This window comes from Tamandua tetradactyla, chromosome 8, assembly GCF_023851605.1.
Source record: "Tamandua tetradactyla isolate mTamTet1 chromosome 8, mTamTet1.pri, whole genome shotgun sequence".
NCBI lineage: Eukaryota > Metazoa > Chordata > Mammalia > Pilosa > Myrmecophagidae > Tamandua > Tamandua tetradactyla.
Window position 1 is genome coordinate 111566856 of NC_135334.1, and position 19024 is coordinate 111585879.

Here is a 19024-nt window from a genome sequence, read left to right on the forward strand (position 1 = left end):
AAACTATTCTTCTGATGCACATCATGTCTTTGGAAATTTTGAAATCTTGGTTGTGTGTCCAGGGCTGTTGCTGACGGTCTTATTACTGGAATCATTGGGTCAATTCATCTCTGTCTTTCCTGATTAATTATTCTACTTTTTAAAAACTCGGACTCAAAATTTTCTGTTTGCTTTGCAGAATAGTGTTAATATATAAAAAAAAATTACCTGGATAAAGTTGCTAGAGGATTTGGGGATGTTAACCTGAGAAAATGAAAAGGCATCTCTTTAATCTTCTACTTAGTCTGTCTTTCTTCTGGGTTTGGGGTGCTTGGATTATGTATCTGGAGTTACTTGCAGAAATATCATACCCTAAATTCTAGGAGAATGATATTCACTGGCCAAAATAAGTTTTATAGAAGATCGAGGGACTAGGACCCTGGAGAACTGGATTTTAGAATCATAGACTCTCAGATTTGGAAAGGATCTTAAATGATCTAGTTAAAACAATCTTCTGATTATTTAATCTCTTATACAACTTTCCTGCCAAGTGATTATCTAGTCTCTGCCTAATGTTGGGTATGTAGCATTTTATGAAGAAGGCCAATCTTGAATAGTCCAGAATTATTAGTTTTATATGCAATATTTGAAAGTACATCTATTTCCCTAAATTCCCATCATAGGTCCTAGTGTGGAGTCTTGGAACAACAGACAAAACATTTAATCCCTTTTTAAAATGATAGTTCCTCAAAAGTCAAAGACAGTTTTCATGTCCTCCTGGAGATCTCTCTGCTTCTAATTAGACTTTGGATTTTAGACAAGTCATATAATCTGCCCAATGTAATGTTTTTATCTCTAAAATGAGGAGCATCAACCAGATATTTAAGTTCCTTCCATCTCTGACATTCTATAAACTTCAGTTTTGGCCATGGAAAAAACAGTACTTCTTTGCTTTTTCCATTTCCTTCCACCATCTATATCAAGTATAGATGATTCTCTTATGCAGTAAAAGAGTAAAAGCATATACAGTGCTATTCCGTAGGAATTGATAATTAACCTTTCAACCATCAATTCAATCGTGGTTACAACAGCTTTGCCCAGCACTAGTGGTACAACTCCTGAGAGGACAACCAAGAGGCAAGAAGTCCAGGATTGGTTTTCATGGTGGTTTCAACCATCACAGCCCAAGAATCATCTTCACACAACAACAAAAATGGCTGGTAATGAGTTATGAATATCTCATTTCATATGTTTTTTTTTAACAGTCTTCAGTAATTCCCATTGACCTCTGGGAATGTTGTCAAAGTCTAAAGTTCATTCAAAAGTCCATTGTAAAGTCTTACAGGGAGTTGTGCTGATTTTAAAAATAGCTTGAGTTCTGAGATCTATATGTCTAATTTTAAAGTTTCGTTTAGCATATTTCTTCTTCCTATTCTATAGAATTAATATAATCTTGTGTGAGACTATGAGAAGGGGGCAGATCTTTCTTGATGCAGAACAAAATTTTGATTCTGAAAGATTATTTATATGTCATCTCAGGTAATAAAAGTTGTAAAAAGTTCTTAAATTTTCAGAGAAAATAAAATAGCATAGCTAGATCTAACAAAATATAGAGAATCTCCATCATTGGAGTAGCTTTGGACATTCCAAAAAATATCCTGAATCCCATTCCAAATGTAAGAAACCTCTTTCCAGTAAAGAGACTTCTATAATAACCACCAAAAAGAGGTGGAATATTTCCAACTCTTCTTCTGTGACTGCATCCAAAAGAAAAAGTAAGGATTTCCCTAAATGTCTACTACATGCAGTCCATTCTACTCAATACTTTTGATTGACTAATAAATGCCAGGAATAATTTCCTTGTTAATTGACTAGCATTTTTCGCTCAGTAATAAAGTATTATTGGGAACTTGAGTGTAGCTTTCATTTACATTCAAAAATACAGTGATCTGCCTCTAGAGATTATTAAAAAATGAATTTATAAATAATGAACACAACTTGGGAGTTTTAGAAATGTTTGATATGGACTTAGATTTCAAGATGTTCATGAAAGTGGCTTGACAAGTCAAATAGGTGCCTGTGAAACTTTCCATTCAATTCTTGACATCCTAGCTATAATGGCATGTTTAATGAGTTCATATTAAATGCATCTGAAAGCATCACATTTTTCTTTTCACTTCCTTAAGGAAATTGTTTGGTTGTAAACATCCTGGTCAACTATGATCCATCTTTATATTAGTTACAAAGACTAGGATATAGGAATAGGGGTTGCAAGAAAACTCTCTCCATTTCCTCCTTTAATTTTCGACAATCCATGCTTCCTTCTGCACATAATTTTCTTCCTTTGTCAAATGTTGTTTGGCATCCAGCTCAGCCACTAATGCAAGTCACCACGACAGGTTCGGATTCAAATACCATCTCAGCAGGCTGGGAGCCAAACGAAGAAAATGAAGATGAAAAAGAAAACTCCCCCAGTTATTCTGGATCAGGCATTGATGATGACGAAGACTTTATCGCCAGCACCAGTAAGAATAATCAATTATGGTAGAACCATTTATGCAAGGCTTACTGCTTAATCTCTGATGTCCAATAGTACCTATCTTGGGAAATAGTTAATATTAAACATGAGTTTGTAGTCCTATAGTCATACCTTGGTTATGCCTTGATTAGATTATGGAAGAGAAAATGAAATTTGGGGGATGGAAGCATAAACATTGGAAAGTGGGAAAAATTATATCTTATAAAATGCCTTTTGTTCTTCCTATTTTGTTTACTCCATAAAGTCTGTTGCTACAGATTTTCTTTGTAGTTAGTATAATAAACTTTGAATTATTGAACGTGGTCAGAGATTGGCATATTAAATATTACAACAAATATCTGTTGCATACCTACCGTGCTAGGAGCTGGGAACATAAAGATGAGAAAAGCCAGAGCTGTTGCCTTGAAGGGGTTCATGGTGTATCCGATCACTAAGACTTAGAGAATATGATTGGGAGAGTATTACTTAAAAGTTGTAGGTGATCCCAAATTGAAAGCTTAGAAGGCCTTAGAAAGGTTTAAGTGGTAAGAACAGAACTTGAGAATTGTTTTAGTTAATCATACCCTGGTAGAGGCCAAAGGAACAGAACTGGTTCTTAAAGATGAGTAGGGCACCAGTTTAACAGAAATACATTGAAGTGAAGGACAAATGTTAACTGAACTTAGTAACAAAGCAGTGCCAATTATAAAAAGCAAATAGTGAAACCACTTCATAATAGCATCAGAATTTGTGATAATTTTAATACCTTTTGAGAACAAAGAGGTGGAAATTGAGCTGAAAATATACAAAGGTTGATCTAATATTCTGCCAAATGACTGAGTTTCCTATTATATGACTATAATCTAATATTTCGCTGAACAGAGTTGAGCTCCTAAACCTGACTCCATCCCGGCTCTGCTTTCCCTAAGAGACAGTGAGCTTTGCAGGGTACATGAGCTCTCTCAGGTCCATTGAATCCTGACAGTTCCTAGAGCTTCCCCAAATGGACAGCACATACGGTGGAAGGTGTCCCCAAAATAGCTCAGCATTTGAAGACATCTGAGTATATAGCATTGATATAACTACTGAAGATGAACTTTATGTTTTATATCCAGACTTTTAAATGGTGCATTCCTTAGACTTGACACTTGTACAGAGCTTAGTCTATGGGGGAAAAAAGCTCTTTTTAGTAACTTCAGAAAGAAAATGGAATAACACTGTCTCCTGGGCTCCATTCATTCCTGCCTTTCAGGAATGGCCATCAGTAATGAAGTGGTCTTGATATTAAAGAAATTAAACTCCCATGGTGACAACCCAAACAGATCAACTTGAAATAAGTTGTATGTCCAGAGAAGAGCTATCCTTGGTATGGTATTTTTGTTCTCCATGGCATATTTTCCAATTGCAGTTCACTTTTCTGCTTGGCACCTATGAACAGAATTCAGCAGGTTGCCCTCTTCCTGGAGAGATATGATAATTGCCACTGTTTCATGCTTATCGGAAACATGGTTAATGGTTCTAAACTGGGTTTTCTTCACCTGTGAATACAGCTGATAGTATTAGTGTTCTAAAAATATTTTTGTATTATTTGGGTATTAAAATAAAATTTGACGGAACTGGGATGGATTTGTAAGTAATCTTTTCACAAAAGACATTGTGATTCTGATTTTGTCATGATCCCTCTGTGAGGTACATCTCCTTGGTTTTGGGTGACTGCATCAGGTCACTGGTGAATTTATGCCTTTTTAAGGGGTGTGCTGCTGTGATGGTGATTGGTTACTGTGCTCTTTTACTACTGAATATGTGTCTTGTGTGCTTTCATTGGCTCTACATGGCTTGCTCATAATATATTTTGTATTTGATGAGAATACAGTGGGTGAATACTCAGAAATATGTCATTTAATTGTATGTGTTCTAGGTGGATATTCTTTCTCAGAATCATATCCAGGAAAATCTCTGGCTGCTCAGGGTGTTTCTTTCCCAACAAAATTAAATGATCATGATGGTGTAACTTGCAGGAAGCTACCTCTTCGGCCTGAGGAGACACGTGTAGCATTCTTGCTATGATACAGATTCCTTGGGCTTTCAAGTGCTGAGGGCTGCTACGGATTGCATGCATGGGCAAAACTCTTTGGTCTTTGGTTATCCTCGGTGGAGGGCTGGTGTTTTCAAAACTACTCTTCCTCCTGCTGCAGCTTCTTTGGCTGCTTTCCCTGGAAGATCTCATGTTCAGAACACCAAGGTATTCCATGACAGAATACCCAGGACACTGAGATGCTTAACAGTATGGCTGAAGGAAGATGAAGGCACTCTCTGCTTTTCCTCCATTTACACTCAACCATCTATACAATCTGGTATAGATGATTCATGCTCGAAACTAAAGATGGGAGAAATATGCAAAGCAACTGGTGAAGGCTCAAGAAATAGCATTTTCCTAATTGCTTCAATCATCATCATCCCAGTTTCAACCACACTGCGAGTTTTTAACTACCCGAAAGAGAATGAAGATCGGCTCCAATGGAACCCACCTGTAGTGCATCCAGAAGTACTACTTCAGACAACCTCAAGGATGACTGGTAATGGATTATGCATATTTAATTAAAGATTTTTTTTCCCCCCTCAAAGCCTATGATGCTGCAAAGGTCAGCTGTTGGGACACAGTGAGAAATGTGGTTACTATTGGATCACCAATTATTAGTGGGCTTTTTTGAGGCTATTCAAGTCCATTTAAAAGTTATCTGTCAATCATATAATCTAGGCAGAAGATATGTATACTTCATTATAAAAATGAATATGTTAAAATGGTTTATGTTGCTGCCCTTGACAAAATGGTTATGGTGGAATAACAAGTAACCATTGGACAATTCGGTGCCCATGGTTTTCTCTTGGAACAGATTAATGAAATCATTCAAAATTATTGAAAGTAGAAACTCAGAGATCCTACTCTGCCATAGAATTGTTAAATAGCACGTACTTTAATGGAAGAACAGAAACGTTAAAAGTTAGTCAATAAAAAGTCACAGTGTATGTAACCATCATCACAACAGATGTGGACACAACTGGCACCAGGACCTATGGGGAAAACTGGACCCAGGAACCACACCTTCCTCTCATTCATCAAGAGCATCATGAGAAAACCCAGCCCTCTACAAGCACAAGTAAGAAGGATGGTGGTTAGCACTTCTGGTATAGATGAGTTGGTGAAATTGTTCCAAAGAATAGGGAAACTGTTTTGACTTTGACCACTTCTTCTACTTTCACACAATAATTTCTTATATTTCTAGAGCTGGGGAAACTGCCAATTCTACACCCAATTTTTAGAAATTGGAAAGAAAATGCTAAATTGTGAGGTTACCCAAAAGGCCAAAATGTTTAAAAAGTAGATTTTGGATATGGTTTTCGTGTTAAAGAGTTCTTGAGTTTCCATTTTGACGATTTGTGTGTGCTTGTGGAAATGTATGGCCAAGAGTCTGTTCTTTGGGTTCTCAGTGTGGGATATGGAAAGAAAGCTTGACAAGTGAAATGTTCTTTTGAATCCCTATCTTCTATAAAGATCTTCGATGAATCCAGTTTCTTTTTTACAATGTGGTCCTCATTGTTTTGTATTAAGGTATCCCTTGTCTCTTTGGAGGCAAACAAGTAGCTTAGATGATTTATATTTTAATTCTATGACTGTTCTTTTCTATCTTTTAACACTTAGAAACTTGGGGAGGACTTCGATGCTCTTACTGTTACTTCTACTTATGTACAAACATCTCAGGTTCTCAAATCTCAAATCTCAGCACTGGACTATGAGGACAGGATTGAAAAAAAAAAAAGAAATGTGTTCTTCTTCCTTCTTCTATCCCTATGAGATATGCCTACCTTATTTGAAACAAAAGAACTTTTATTTGGGGTAACAACTTGTAACATTTTACAACTATGTTCACCCAACATCTGTCAGCCCTGAACAATCCTGGAGGAAAAATGTGAAAAACAGCCACTTAGAAACCAAAGGGAAAGGCCAAAAAGGTTTGTAAAACCATGGTTTGAGGATGTCTTCAGGCAACAAAAGTTTATTTCAGACATCAGACAGGACATAGATTACTAAGTCCTGGGCATTGTACTGAATGCATCCAAGAAGCCTATATCTCATTATTTCCTCAAGAGAATTGATATATGCCTAATGATTATGATCTGAGTTAACAAAGGAGTCGTTTGATAGAATAAGGAAATAGAGAGGAAGCAGAAATTTTTTTCAGAATAGTATTCAGTGCCAGTCCACTTTGAATTCTAACAGTGTATCTTAGAAATTATTTTAGGTAGTCTGTATTTAAAAAGGAGAAAGCCATGTAAAAAGCTTGGAATTAATGAGCCTTGTTATCAAGCAGCAATAAATGCAACAATTCTCTTATCAATACTTGCAGAACTTAAAGTGATTCTGATTGGCTGCCTATAGGCTTTATAAATTGAACATTACAACTCTTAGGGAGAGTCAATCTCCACAGGTTGTGATGGAAATCCTATACTCTCCTAACCCTTTCTTACAATTTGTACTGCAAGAATACTAAGGGTTAGTGGGTATTTAAGAGGATCATTATGTTTATAAAAGTTGTGAGAAAAGGAGTATAGGGTTGGTATTTGTGTGTGTGTCTGTGTGTCTGTGTGTGTGTGTGTTCCTTTCCTTTTTCCTTTTTTTATTTTGAGTAGTTTAGCACTCCATGTTTTAGGTCAACTTTTATTTTTGATATTACACTCAGTGGTTTTTCTAACTTAATTATTTGTTGGGAGGTAGTGATTTAGTCAGCAGGACGTAAACCTTATGATATTGGCTGTTCCCCCCACCCCACCCCCATATCCTGGGCATAACCAGTTGACCTCAGGAATGCTTTGACCAATGCTTTCTCTCAAGAGTAAAATGACGACAATAAGTTTTATTCTAAAATGTCTTTGCTACCATCAAATCATATGTATATAACTTTCCAAGATAACGAAATACACCCAATTTTACAATTTGCAAAAAATACTTTAACTTGCCAAGTTTATAGGCTCTCATTTTCTTGATGAACTAGAAATTTTCTATTATTTGCTACAGATTAAAATGTCAGTGCTTTTCAATTTATCCTATAGGTACATTGATGGAATTTTATTTCATGGTTTTTTTTTTCCTTTTTAAAACCAGAGACATTGACAATCATAACAATGAGTGGTTAAAATTTCAAGCTTGCAGCATATTGTCCTTGTTTATATAATGCCAAATATGGCTGGAATGGTTTTTCTTCCATGGGGTTAATTTTGTTAAAAAGTAATTTTAGTAATTTTAATTAGATGCCACATAGACATAACCATGTAATGTATCGGTGGAGTAGCATCCCAGCTGTCCCAACACCTTCTAGGTTGGGCAGATTCACACTGGTGCATTTTCAGTACCTGGAATTATGGGTTGCATGGCCACCATCTAAAAAGATTCCCTGCTATGCCAATCTTACCATACATTGTTATATGACATATTCCTGCCCCATATCATGGTACCAAGAGCTTAATTCTTTATGGAAAAAAGAAAAGCAGTACTCTTTGACAGAATATGTGAGACTGGGGTCTACCAGTCTGGCTACATGATTTGAGAAAACCGGAACTTCTCCAAGCCCCAGTTTTCCCATCTGAAAAATTAAAGAATTGGTCTATTTGATTTCTAATATCCTTTTCAGAATAACAGTGCCTTCCTCTTGTTGCTTTCCCTTTTGGCCTTCTCTACCTAGTATATGTACCCTTAAAGTAGAAAGGTGTGTAGCATCTGTTGGTGATGAAATTGGACAATGATGGCTCACACTTGACATTCTTCTCACAGCCCAGGCAACCCCTAGTAGAACTGCTGAAGAAACAACTACCCAGAAAGAGCAGTGGCTTGAGCATGGATGGCCTGGGGAATATCCCCAAACTCCAAAAGAGGATTTTCATTCAACAACAGGGACAGCTGGTAATGGATGTTTAACAAACAAACTTGGGTTGAGTACTGGACATTGAACAAAAGGCCAGTCTTGAAGGAGTTGTCACAAGATGTTAATGTTCCTTGATAAATTATTTTGCATTCAACATAAAGTCAACCCTTAATTGCTGATAACAAATCATCTGAATGGGAATGCATATAAACACAAAAAGGAGACACAGGGACTATATCTTTGAGTATGTCACTTTCAAATCTAGTTTTGGGCATCCCCTAGTGAAATTGTAGCAAGACCCAGGTCTTGCAAATACTCCCTTTTATTTTGTAATGGGGTCTACTCTGTGGTCCAGGCTTTTCAACATGATCCTATAAAGGATTAAGCTTAAGAGAAAGCATTTAATTGAGATCTTAGTATTTGAAGAAATCAAACATTTTAAGAAAAGTGACACCCACCTGATATCATTTAACATTTGGCCCTTTTGTCATGTCTTTTTAATGATTTCTCCTTGAGTGTATAATGCTGTTTTTCTTAGAGTCACATAAAAGACATCTTCTCTCTTTTTGAATCTTTAAGTCATCATTTCTAAGTAATGCTGGATAGTTTGGTTCCTACGTATGATTCTTTTATCTGTTTAATCTGTGGGATATTGAAATGCATCCTATCTTATTGAAGAATGTGAGTTTCATATTCTCACTTATTTTCATGTTTCCATTGGCAATATAGAATATGATGCATAATGTTCTTCCCCTGTGGGCAACTTCTGAACGCATTCCTGAGAGAGCAGTGGATTCTGTTACTTGCCTTGTGGTGTGGTTGTTGCCTAGGGGCTATTTACATAAATTTTTCCACCAATACTTCTCTTTTGGCTCAGAATGAAGCAATGGCACATGCTGCTTTCTCATATGTCACTTATCGCCATAAATCCCATTGTTAGAAGGTAATGCTTCTAATGAATTCCATTCATGCTTTGGAAATGAATGGCTTTTACTTTCATGTTTATCACATGGGAAGGTGTTACTTGATTCCTCCCAACCCCATGTGCATTTCTCTATGATGCGATTCTCTAGAACGTCATACTTTCTTGCCTCTTATACTTTTCCTTTGGGGGTCTGTGGCAACATGGTATGGGTCACAAAATACTTCTCCTTCATCTTCACTTGATGGCTGAAACTCATCCTTTATCCTCTGCTGAAGTTATTAATGCTTTTGTGTTCTTCAGCTTGCATGCTGGTTGCTAAGAAAATGAGCATGAATGAACCCAAACAAGCTAAAACATTCTACACTTATGCAATCTCCTCACCCTCCATACCAGGATAGATGGTTTCATTGTTTTGACTAAAGACTGATTTAAAATATATATATATATCCCTAACCAAATGTAAATTAACACTTTGACAATTCTTTGAACTGCATAGTCACAACAGCTTCAGCTCATGATAGCCCTCCAAGTCAAAGAATGACAACGCAGAGTCAAGTGGACCGTTCCTGGACTGATTTCTTCGACCCAATCTCACATCCAATGGGACAAGGTCATCAAACAGAAGGAAGGATGGGTAATAGCCTCTGAGCTTTTATGTATACTGTGCATTCAATGTCACTAATGGCGATTTTCTCAGACATCTGCCCTTGGCTTTAGAATAGTCTACTTTCTTGTGGAACTTAAAGTTTCTTTAAAATTTAGTTTTCTTGGTGGGAGTAATATGTACATTCATTGGAATAGAGAAGTTGTAGGCTGAGAGTGAAGAATTTGGCAGAAAGGTTATAGAAGACTTAGTTCTGGAATGAAGGGAGTTGATATCATTCTTCCGAGAAAGAGACATTCCCAAAATTTCTTCCCCACTTACTTCTAACTGCAATTTTTTAAATAGAGCAAAGTGATGAACTCAGTGACTATGTCCATTGAGACCCAAAGATTTAACCTTGTCTGTGGTAGAGAAATTTGAGAGGTAAAAAATTTGAGACAGTCATTCCAAACATAAAAATGGAAGATTGTGATGTTATTTGATCAATTTTTATATTTAAAAGAAATCCTGCCTTTATCATAACAGAAGAGAGCTTTCCTGGGAGAATCTTCAGGAGTTGGTAGCAGTTTGTGCCCCCCTTTTCTTAGTCTTTGATAAGCTGAAGAGTCACTGTCCATGGCTATACCTATGAATAGAGTTACTCAAGCCTTTTTAATTTAACAAAATGTCCGGATCACAGAAATGTAACTTCTGGGACATAAGCCAAAATAACCAATATGGGGATGCAAGTGTTTAGTCATAGCATTGAACATATTATCTGGATCCAAATTGCCAAGAATATACATGACACGAAACTTACTGAAATGAGTTCGAACAGGACAATGAGTATGTCTCTTGGTATTGAATAACCATAAAGTTATGTCCAAAAATAAATCCAACAGTTTATATAATTTACTTTCTTTAGAACACCCTAACCATGTCTTATCCAAATATTAGTGATCAGATACCCCTAAGCTACAACATGTGTTAAAGATCTAATGTGCAAGGCATGAGGAAGACACAAAGATGTACAATGCATAGTCCATGCTCTTACAGAACTGAACATTTATCTGGGAAAAGAAGATATTTAGCATCAGAATATGTCTATAAAAAGTAGTAACTACCAGGTGTCAAATGAATGTTGCCAACAATAAGCACAAAAGGAATTCAGTGGCCTCCCTTCCAGAACATCAGAGAAAAGTGATGCAATCTGGTTTTTCAAAAATAGAAAAAAGGAATCTAGATAGGAAAGAGGAAGTGGGGCCAAGGTTCCCTAGAAAGGGGGCTCATGTGAGGAAAGGCATAAAGGAAGGGGAAGCCAAAGAACGAATTTGTTAGAAGAGAGTGGATCCATTTGACAGGTCCATTGTATGGCAAAAAGGAAGATGAGTTGAAATGACTGGGCTGGGGCCACATGCAAACCCAGCACACACATTTATGCACATGACTTCTGGAGGCTCCAATGGTATCTATGGTGGAAAACCAAGCCAGTAAAAGAACTGCAGATTCAATATTAAACCCCCATACTGAAGAAGAGGAAGAGATTACTACATATTGTCATGAACAATATGATGGTTCCAATCATAGAATGGTTGTAACATCTCTTAAAAGATTCTACATTTACAAGGAACGATGAACGACAGTGTCTAAAGACTGTTATACCTTCAACAGGCAGGACTTTTTCTGGGAAGATATCCAATTGGGGCATTGTTTTGGGTTAGGTGGCATTTCTTCATTTTTGTCCTACAAAGATCTTGAGTCTGTTTTCTTTATGCATATAAAGGCTTCAATGCCAATCTGGGTGCCTAGTATTCCAGTAATACCCCCTGGAGTCATTTGGAACTTATTAAATCTCATCAGGGGCAGAAGGGCGGGTGGACTTTGACTCAATTAAAGAGTCAGCAATATTGAGGGTATTTATGAATTGTTTGGCTTCTCTTTCACTTAGGAATTGTTATTTAGGTAGAATGGAAATGATAACTATTAAAAAGAGAATTTATAAATATTTCAATGAAATCTCTTCTGCACCATTCAAATTGTACACATAAATTCCAAAGACACCTCATACTTGTGTCTACAAGGGAGAATGGTTCAGTGACATCCACTGCTTCTTATTTCTCACCAGTATGTACTTCCTGTGCCTGCATTCAGGTAGAATTGGATGATGATTTTATGTTTTTATTTGCACATATGCGTTGTAAAAAGAAAGAGGACTAACTGAGGAAAGAGAACTGTTAAATAAGTTTATTTGCCAGATAAGGGGGATGTAACAAAATAGTACCTAAACTGGTACCCTTTGTTTTGTCCCCATGTGTCAGATTACATGGGCCTATAGGTAAGGAAATGTGAATGGAATGGGACAAGTCACACATGGGTCACATTTCTGTCTCTGTGAGGTTTTATGTGATCACTTTAGGGTCATTAAGGCATCCTTTCAGAATCAGCAAAACAAACAAAAATTGTAGTTTTTATGCAAGTCACCCCTTAAATGAAAGCCAGTTATCTTTTCTTATGCCATTTTGAAGAAACAATTATCTATTCCAATTCTGGAGATAGGAATCAGTAGGTGCTTTCATTCTTCTTATCTAGGTTGAATATATAAATAATTCATCTGTAGACTATAAAGCACCCTCAGGTAATGGTTTAGGAAATCAAACAATAACACCAATTTAATTCCTTCAGATACAGATTCCAGTCATAGTACAATGCTTCAGGCTACTGCAGATCCAAACATAGATTTTCTGGAAGACTTGGACAGGACAAGACCTTTTACAATGACAACTCGTAAGGATAATGATGCTCAACTCCTTTCTTTGCCTATATTCCTGCTTGAGCTCTTACTCAGATTGGCCACGATGTCAGAGTTTGATGGTGGAATGGTGCCTTGAATACTGTGTGGCTCCACTCACTTTGAAGCTGTCTTAATTGTCTGTTTTCTTGGTGGAGTTCTTTAAACCTGAATTACCTTCATTCCCACTACTTCTAAGTTCAATGCATTTAGGTGGTTTTTTTTGTTTGTTTTTTGAAAAGGATGTGGGACTCCAACTCAACTTTTCTCCTCTAAGTAGTTGTGTCAATGAAACCCAATACCACTGCTAGGACAGTGGTTCGTCCATATTTTAACTGACCATCTCCTTATGATTTCCAGCTCTCTCTAAATCAAGGCAGAGGAGGCATAGCATGACTTTAATGGTCATGAAAAGTTATTTTTGGGGCCAAATAATCATAGGGAGGAGGGAAATCAGCTAAGCACACAGAGAAAGCATACTGCTAATAAATTGATGAAGGCAGGAGCATCCCTGGAACAAAAAAAGGAGCATTTACTAATGTCTTTTAGTATCACTAAACATCTGGTAGAAAGTAATGTTAGATTTCTAGCAGCCTTAATTTCTACTTATGTGCCGGGATAGCCTAGGTGAGATCAACCTGAAGTCATTCATACTTTCTTAGCAGAATATGAAAGGAATCCAGAATTAAGAGGGCCATCTGCCTCATTTTACTGCTTGCCACCCATAATAGGCAGAGTCCCTTATGTGGGCCCTTTTAGGTAAAATGGAAAACTCAGCAACATGTGTTGGTTATATGAACAATGTAGATTGCACAGTGTTATGTCTCAAAAGAGATGCAAGTAAGCCTAAGAATGGTCTCAGCCACCGGAGGAACTTGAATTCCATTTTATATCACTGTTGACTTTTATTCCAATGTTGGGTTTGGGGTTTGGTGAATGTCTGTCTTCTGGTTTAATATTCATTTGGTGGTGGATATGGTCATGGGTGTGCTTTATGGAGCACTTGCACCTGTAACTCAGAGGTTAGTGCCTTTCTTAGAAGAAAACAAAAAACATGAATGCAAAAGAAAGTGATTTCAGATATGGGCAGTGGTTCAACCTCAAATTGTTATATGTCACTGAGAGCCCTGTGTTTGCCCAGGCAAACATTTCCTTGGGGCAGTGATGAGAATCCCTATCCATGGATAAGCTAAAAACCTAATAATAGAATAAAACAGTAACTTTAATTTTATATTCTTTATAAATAAGTTAAGAGCTTCCTTATATAAATATGATCTGAGTTACCTGAGCAGGTTATTCTATCTGAGCTTCTTCCTCCTTTGTGGCTACAGGAATCCTACATGCTGTCATGATATTTATGTTCATTACAGTCACGCTTTCTGGTCACAGTCAGGTGCTTTTGATTGTTGATAAAATACTTGGGGTCATGCATTCCTTCTCCATGTTTCTACATTCTCTTGTTTTCTTGAGTGGCTGGGAGCAGTGCTACACTGGGAAAGGATGGGCAAAGTATGGACAAAGTTTTGGGTCAAGCTTCACCTTGGTACTTTACTTTTTATGATTATATTGAAGGTGACAGAGAATTATTTTGTACATATTTATCAATCAAAGGAGAATATTGTGCACAAACTTTGCTCTTCCTTTGTACCTATCCATTCTGGGGACTTCTATGACTCTATTAAAAGATAATATAGGATTTGTATCATGGCTCCAAATTAATGCTGGATTTATCCCTCATTGAAACAGAGCAGAGTCATTCTCAGAGCTTCTCTACAGCACATGGTGACTTGGAAGAAGATAAAGACCATCCAACAGCTCCTACTCCAACATCTAGCAGTAAGGATTATAAAGCTCAGTTGGCTTCAGCTCTTGAGAATAATCAGTAAATTATGCTTTACAGTGCCATTGGTGAAGGTATAGCATTTGGCTGCTGTTATGCTTTTAGTTTTTATTAGAAGGTGCATCTGGTGATGGTCCTCTGATTTTTCCTGCTTTGTAGACCTCTTGGAAGCCACTGTAGGTGCAAACTATATTTCTTAATCTTAAAGGTCAGCTTTCTTAAACTCTTGAGTTAGTGACTTGGTTTAAGAATATTGGATTGTTTGTGACTTACAATTGGTCTAAAAGAATAAAGTAATCACTATCTATCCTTCTTGCATTAACTATATTATTTTCTATTTGTCCTCTGGACCAGAAATCCGCTGAGCTGGCAGTTAAGAAGCAGTATCTTCTGGCAAAGGAAATTGGTACCCTCTGGCCTTTGAACTAGTGCATTTGCTATTCTGATTATAGCAACATAATTTTACTTTTCAATCAGTGGTGTATTTTCTCTGCCTCATCAAAAGTGAATCCAATTGAGAAAGAATGCATGTTTATGTGGTTGGTAACTGGTTTGGTTTAAGGGTTATAGTTGTAGTGACATAAACCTTATCTTACCAATCCAGGCAGGTGTTGAAACTAATACCTCTGCTGGGTATTAGGATCACCAACATTTCTTTTGTTGCCTCATGTCCAGCTGATGTTGATTGCAAAGTTTTAATTCTGTTCAACTATACAAAAAGCTTCACTGTCTTTTTCTCCTTGTTCACGGATAACAAGAAGGGAAGCTTTTGCAGAAATTGCATGTACTGAAGACAAGCACACAGTGGGGAGTGGTTTTAAAAATGTGGATTTACCATTTATTCCACCTCCATGCAGATAGGAATGATGGCAGAGGTGGAAGAAGAGGCGGAAATCTTTCTGAAGATTCAACTACTTCAGAGGAAGGTTATATTCCTCATTCCCCTGACACAAAGGAAAACAAAACTCTCATCCCATTGACCACTGCTATGACTGGGTCACCTGAAGTTACTGAAGTTAATGTTTTTGGAGGTTCCAACTTTAATGTTGATCGTTCCTTCTCAGGTAAATTGGCTGGTTTGCTTTCTCTACATGGAGAAACAACACATACTTTCATATTACAGGAGGAATTTTCTGTCTAGACTGTGATTAAACTAGTTTGTGTATGGGAATGGTCTTCAACACTGGTTCAAGTAAACTTGGAATGAAATATTATAGAATAATGCTTCCATTTGCCACTGTAATTTCCATTTCTTTTTGTTCCTTAGTTGTTACAGTGGAATTTCTTTCTTTGCTCTATTCCTCATCTTGTGACATATCAAGTTAAACCATATGAAATGGATATCTTATAGGTCAAAATAGTTAATTATCATTTGATTCAACTAATATATGCTGCCTATTTAGTAAGGCTTTACCCAATGTTGTGAATAATCTCCATATTCTAATACTCTTCCTCTGAAATGATCTTTTACTGGAGATGGATTGATGAATTTAACTTTTGGTGAAGGGTGGGTGGATAAATCTGTTAGTTATGATGCACTTGTTTTTAAGGGTTAAATAATCCTTTTTGATTTTGACAACACTTCCCAATCACTCTTCATACAATATCTTCAACCATTTTTAGCACCCTCACTTTTACAACTTGGAAGAACAAATCTTTTACATGAATTTGAAATAAAAGAATCCTTCAGGCTTGATTTCAGGAGGGGAAAATGTCAAAAGTTTTTCAGGTTGAAAAATAGGAGTAATATGATTGTAAGAAAAGACTTAGTTCCTTTAAAAGCAACAAGACTTGTCTTCTAAAATAAAGTATGATAAGGGCAACATAAACATAAACAAGGATATTATTTTGGAATGACATAGAATCTTTGTCTACAACAGAATACTCAGATGGTTTAGAAAAACTTTTTAGAACATTTAATTAAAAGCAGAATAACAATTCGCATTATTTTAGCAGAGAGAAAACTAAACTCCAGTTTTCTGTGAATATATAGTTTGACACAAAAGCTCTAACAGAATTTTATAAAGAAGGCTTTCAAATGTTTGGTCAGTATTGACTACAACAAACAATTCACTTTCACAACCTTTCAACAACTTTCCATATCCATTCAGAGCTTCACTTACACACTAAAACTAGACATTTTACTTTGGTATGAAACTACATTCCCTTAGACAAGTGTATCAAATTTTGGTCAGCATTGACTATGACAAACTTCCACAACCTTTCATATTCACCCAGGCTTTGACCTACACATTCTTGAGGACAAAACTACACATCTTTCTTTAACAAAGCATATCCTGTGTACTTTACATATTTGCATACCTTAAGTTACCAGAAAGATCATTGATACAGTCTTTAAACATCCTACAAAACATAATTCTCTCTAAAATATGTTTGCAAAATAATGTAATTTCATTAAACACAAGCTTACATTTTCACCATCTTCCAATCTAATTGTTATAATGCTAGCTTTCTTTATCAGTAAACTTATAAATTTAGGGAGAACCAGATTTATCCAAGTAGAATATAATTGTATTTGTTTGCTTCAAAAGTCATCATAAAAACAGGAATAGCACTAGATGGTGTCACTGCATTTTTGCAGCTGTGTTTGCTTTTTTCTATTGGGGCTTAAAAGAATGCCTTCATTTTCATAATATCCTAAAATTATGAACAACTTCAAATGCATTGAATTTTGGAAAATATGCCACAATTACTTAATTTGTCTCAAGTATAAATCCAGAAAAACTTTTCTGTAGATCTCCAGAACATTTTCTTTTACTTACTGAAATCTGGCAGTTAGATCTTATTCTATTACCCCTATCCATATTGTAATAATGATTTGGTTATTGTGGTTACAGTTGCAAAGGTATTATTGGGAAAAATATTTTTAATTGGGAAATTCTCTCAGAACAAATGTGGCATATTCTACAACATTTCTTCTGTGCCCACCATTTCTAATCTCTGAGCCCAATAGAAAGAATTTTAAACCAAGCCCGCACTCCCCAACCCTTCTGCAATGTTGCACTTTTGGAAGTTTTTGATTTAGCATCTCAGTGATGAATAGGTACCATTTCTCTTTTGTAATAGCAAAGAGATGACTTAAGATGACTTATTCCATTAAGTTTGACATGTGGGCCCAGAATGAGACTTTTTTTCCCCTCAAACAGTCCTCTCTGCTTTTGCTTTTCTTCTTGCTCCATTTGCATTAATTAACTAAAACTGAAGAAAAGGGAACTGGAATTTTTAAAGACTAGTAACTTTAAATATTTATAATTTTTGTAGTAGAAACCCATTTTTCTAAAAAAAATAAGCATAAGATATCTCATGGGAATGAATATACAAAGCAGATGACAGTTGTGATGCTCTGACTGATGTGGAGACAGAAAAACCAGAATTCCACATACTCAGCCTCCTTCCACTGGGCTGTCACCCCAGGGCTTCAGGGAAAGCAGTTTTTTAAAATGCTGATTCTGGTAATATTGGCAAGATAAAACCTCCTACACCTCTTAGTGTTTATCAGCATGATGTTCCGCTCAAATAATAAAATTTCCAATGACCATGTTTAGCACTCTGCTGGGGCAAATTCAGGTAATCTTAAAGCATTGCCTAGTATGTCTTGGCAAAACAAGATCTGTGTGCAATGTAGTGCATTTAACTTTTTAATAATTTTTATTCTAGTAACAAATATACAACCTAAAATGTCCCCCTTTTAAACACATGTACGTATATATAGTGCAGTGTTATTAATTACGTTCACAATGTGCTACCATAGCCACCATCCATTTCTGAAATTTGTCATCACCCCCATAGAAACTCTGTACATTTTAAGCCTTAACTCCCTATTTCCTACCCCCACTCCAATCCCCGAGTAACCTATATTCTAGATTCTAACTCTATGAGTTTGCTTATTCTAATTATTTCTTGTCAGTGAAATCATACAATATTTGTCTTTTTGTGTCTGGCTTATTTCACTCAGACTGATGTCTTCAAGGTTGTCATATTTATCAGAAGTTCATTATTTTCTACAACTGAATAATATTCCATTGTGTGTATATACCACGTTTTAGTTATTCATTCATCGGTTTGATGGACACTTGGGTTGCTTCCATCTTCTGGCAATTGTGAATAATGCTGCTGTGAACAATGGTGTGCAAATATCTGTTCAAGTCCCTACTTTCAATTCTCCGGGGCATATACCTACAAGTGGGATTTCTGGGTCACATGGTAATTCTACCTTAACTTTTTGAGGCATTGCCAAACCATTTCCCACATTGGCTATAACGTTTTACATTCCCACCAACAGTTAATGAGTGTCCCAATTTCTCCAGATCCTCTCCAACACCTGTTATTTTCCATTTTTTTAAAAGTAGCCATTCTAGTGGATGTGAAATGGTACCACATTGTGGTTTTGATTTGCATTGCCCTAATGGCTAATGATGTTGAACATCTTTCCATGAGCTTTTTAGCCATTTA

At 36.4% G+C, this 19024-nt stretch overlaps 1 protein-coding gene across 14 annotated transcripts in view; it reads left to right on the forward strand.

Moving 5' to 3' along the window:
* The window catches only part of CD44 (CD44 molecule (IN blood group)), an 87143-nt gene that overhangs the window by 49991 nt on the left and 18128 nt on the right, over positions 1–19024 (forward strand). For 2 of the 14 annotated variants that reach the window (XM_077114395.1, XM_077114399.1), the window contains 9 exons: positions 1071–1199; positions 2349–2504; positions 4960–5073; positions 5545–5655; positions 8325–8453; positions 9837–9974; positions 12606–12707; positions 14458–14547; positions 15409–15615. The exons of 1 other annotated variant lie outside the window; for it this stretch is intronic. In XM_077114395.1, the coding sequence (XP_076970510.1) occupies positions 1071–1199; positions 2349–2504; positions 4960–5073; positions 5545–5655; positions 8325–8453; positions 9837–9974; positions 12606–12707; positions 14458–14547; positions 15409–15615 (1176 nt within the window). Of the gene's footprint in view, positions 1–1070; positions 1200–2348; positions 2505–4857; positions 5074–5544; positions 5656–8324; positions 8454–9836; positions 9975–12605; positions 12708–14457; positions 14548–15408; positions 15616–19024 lie in introns of all 14 variants that reach the window. 11 more of the 14 variants (XM_077114394.1, XM_077114398.1, XM_077114397.1 and 8 more) reach the window with 8 other exon arrangements.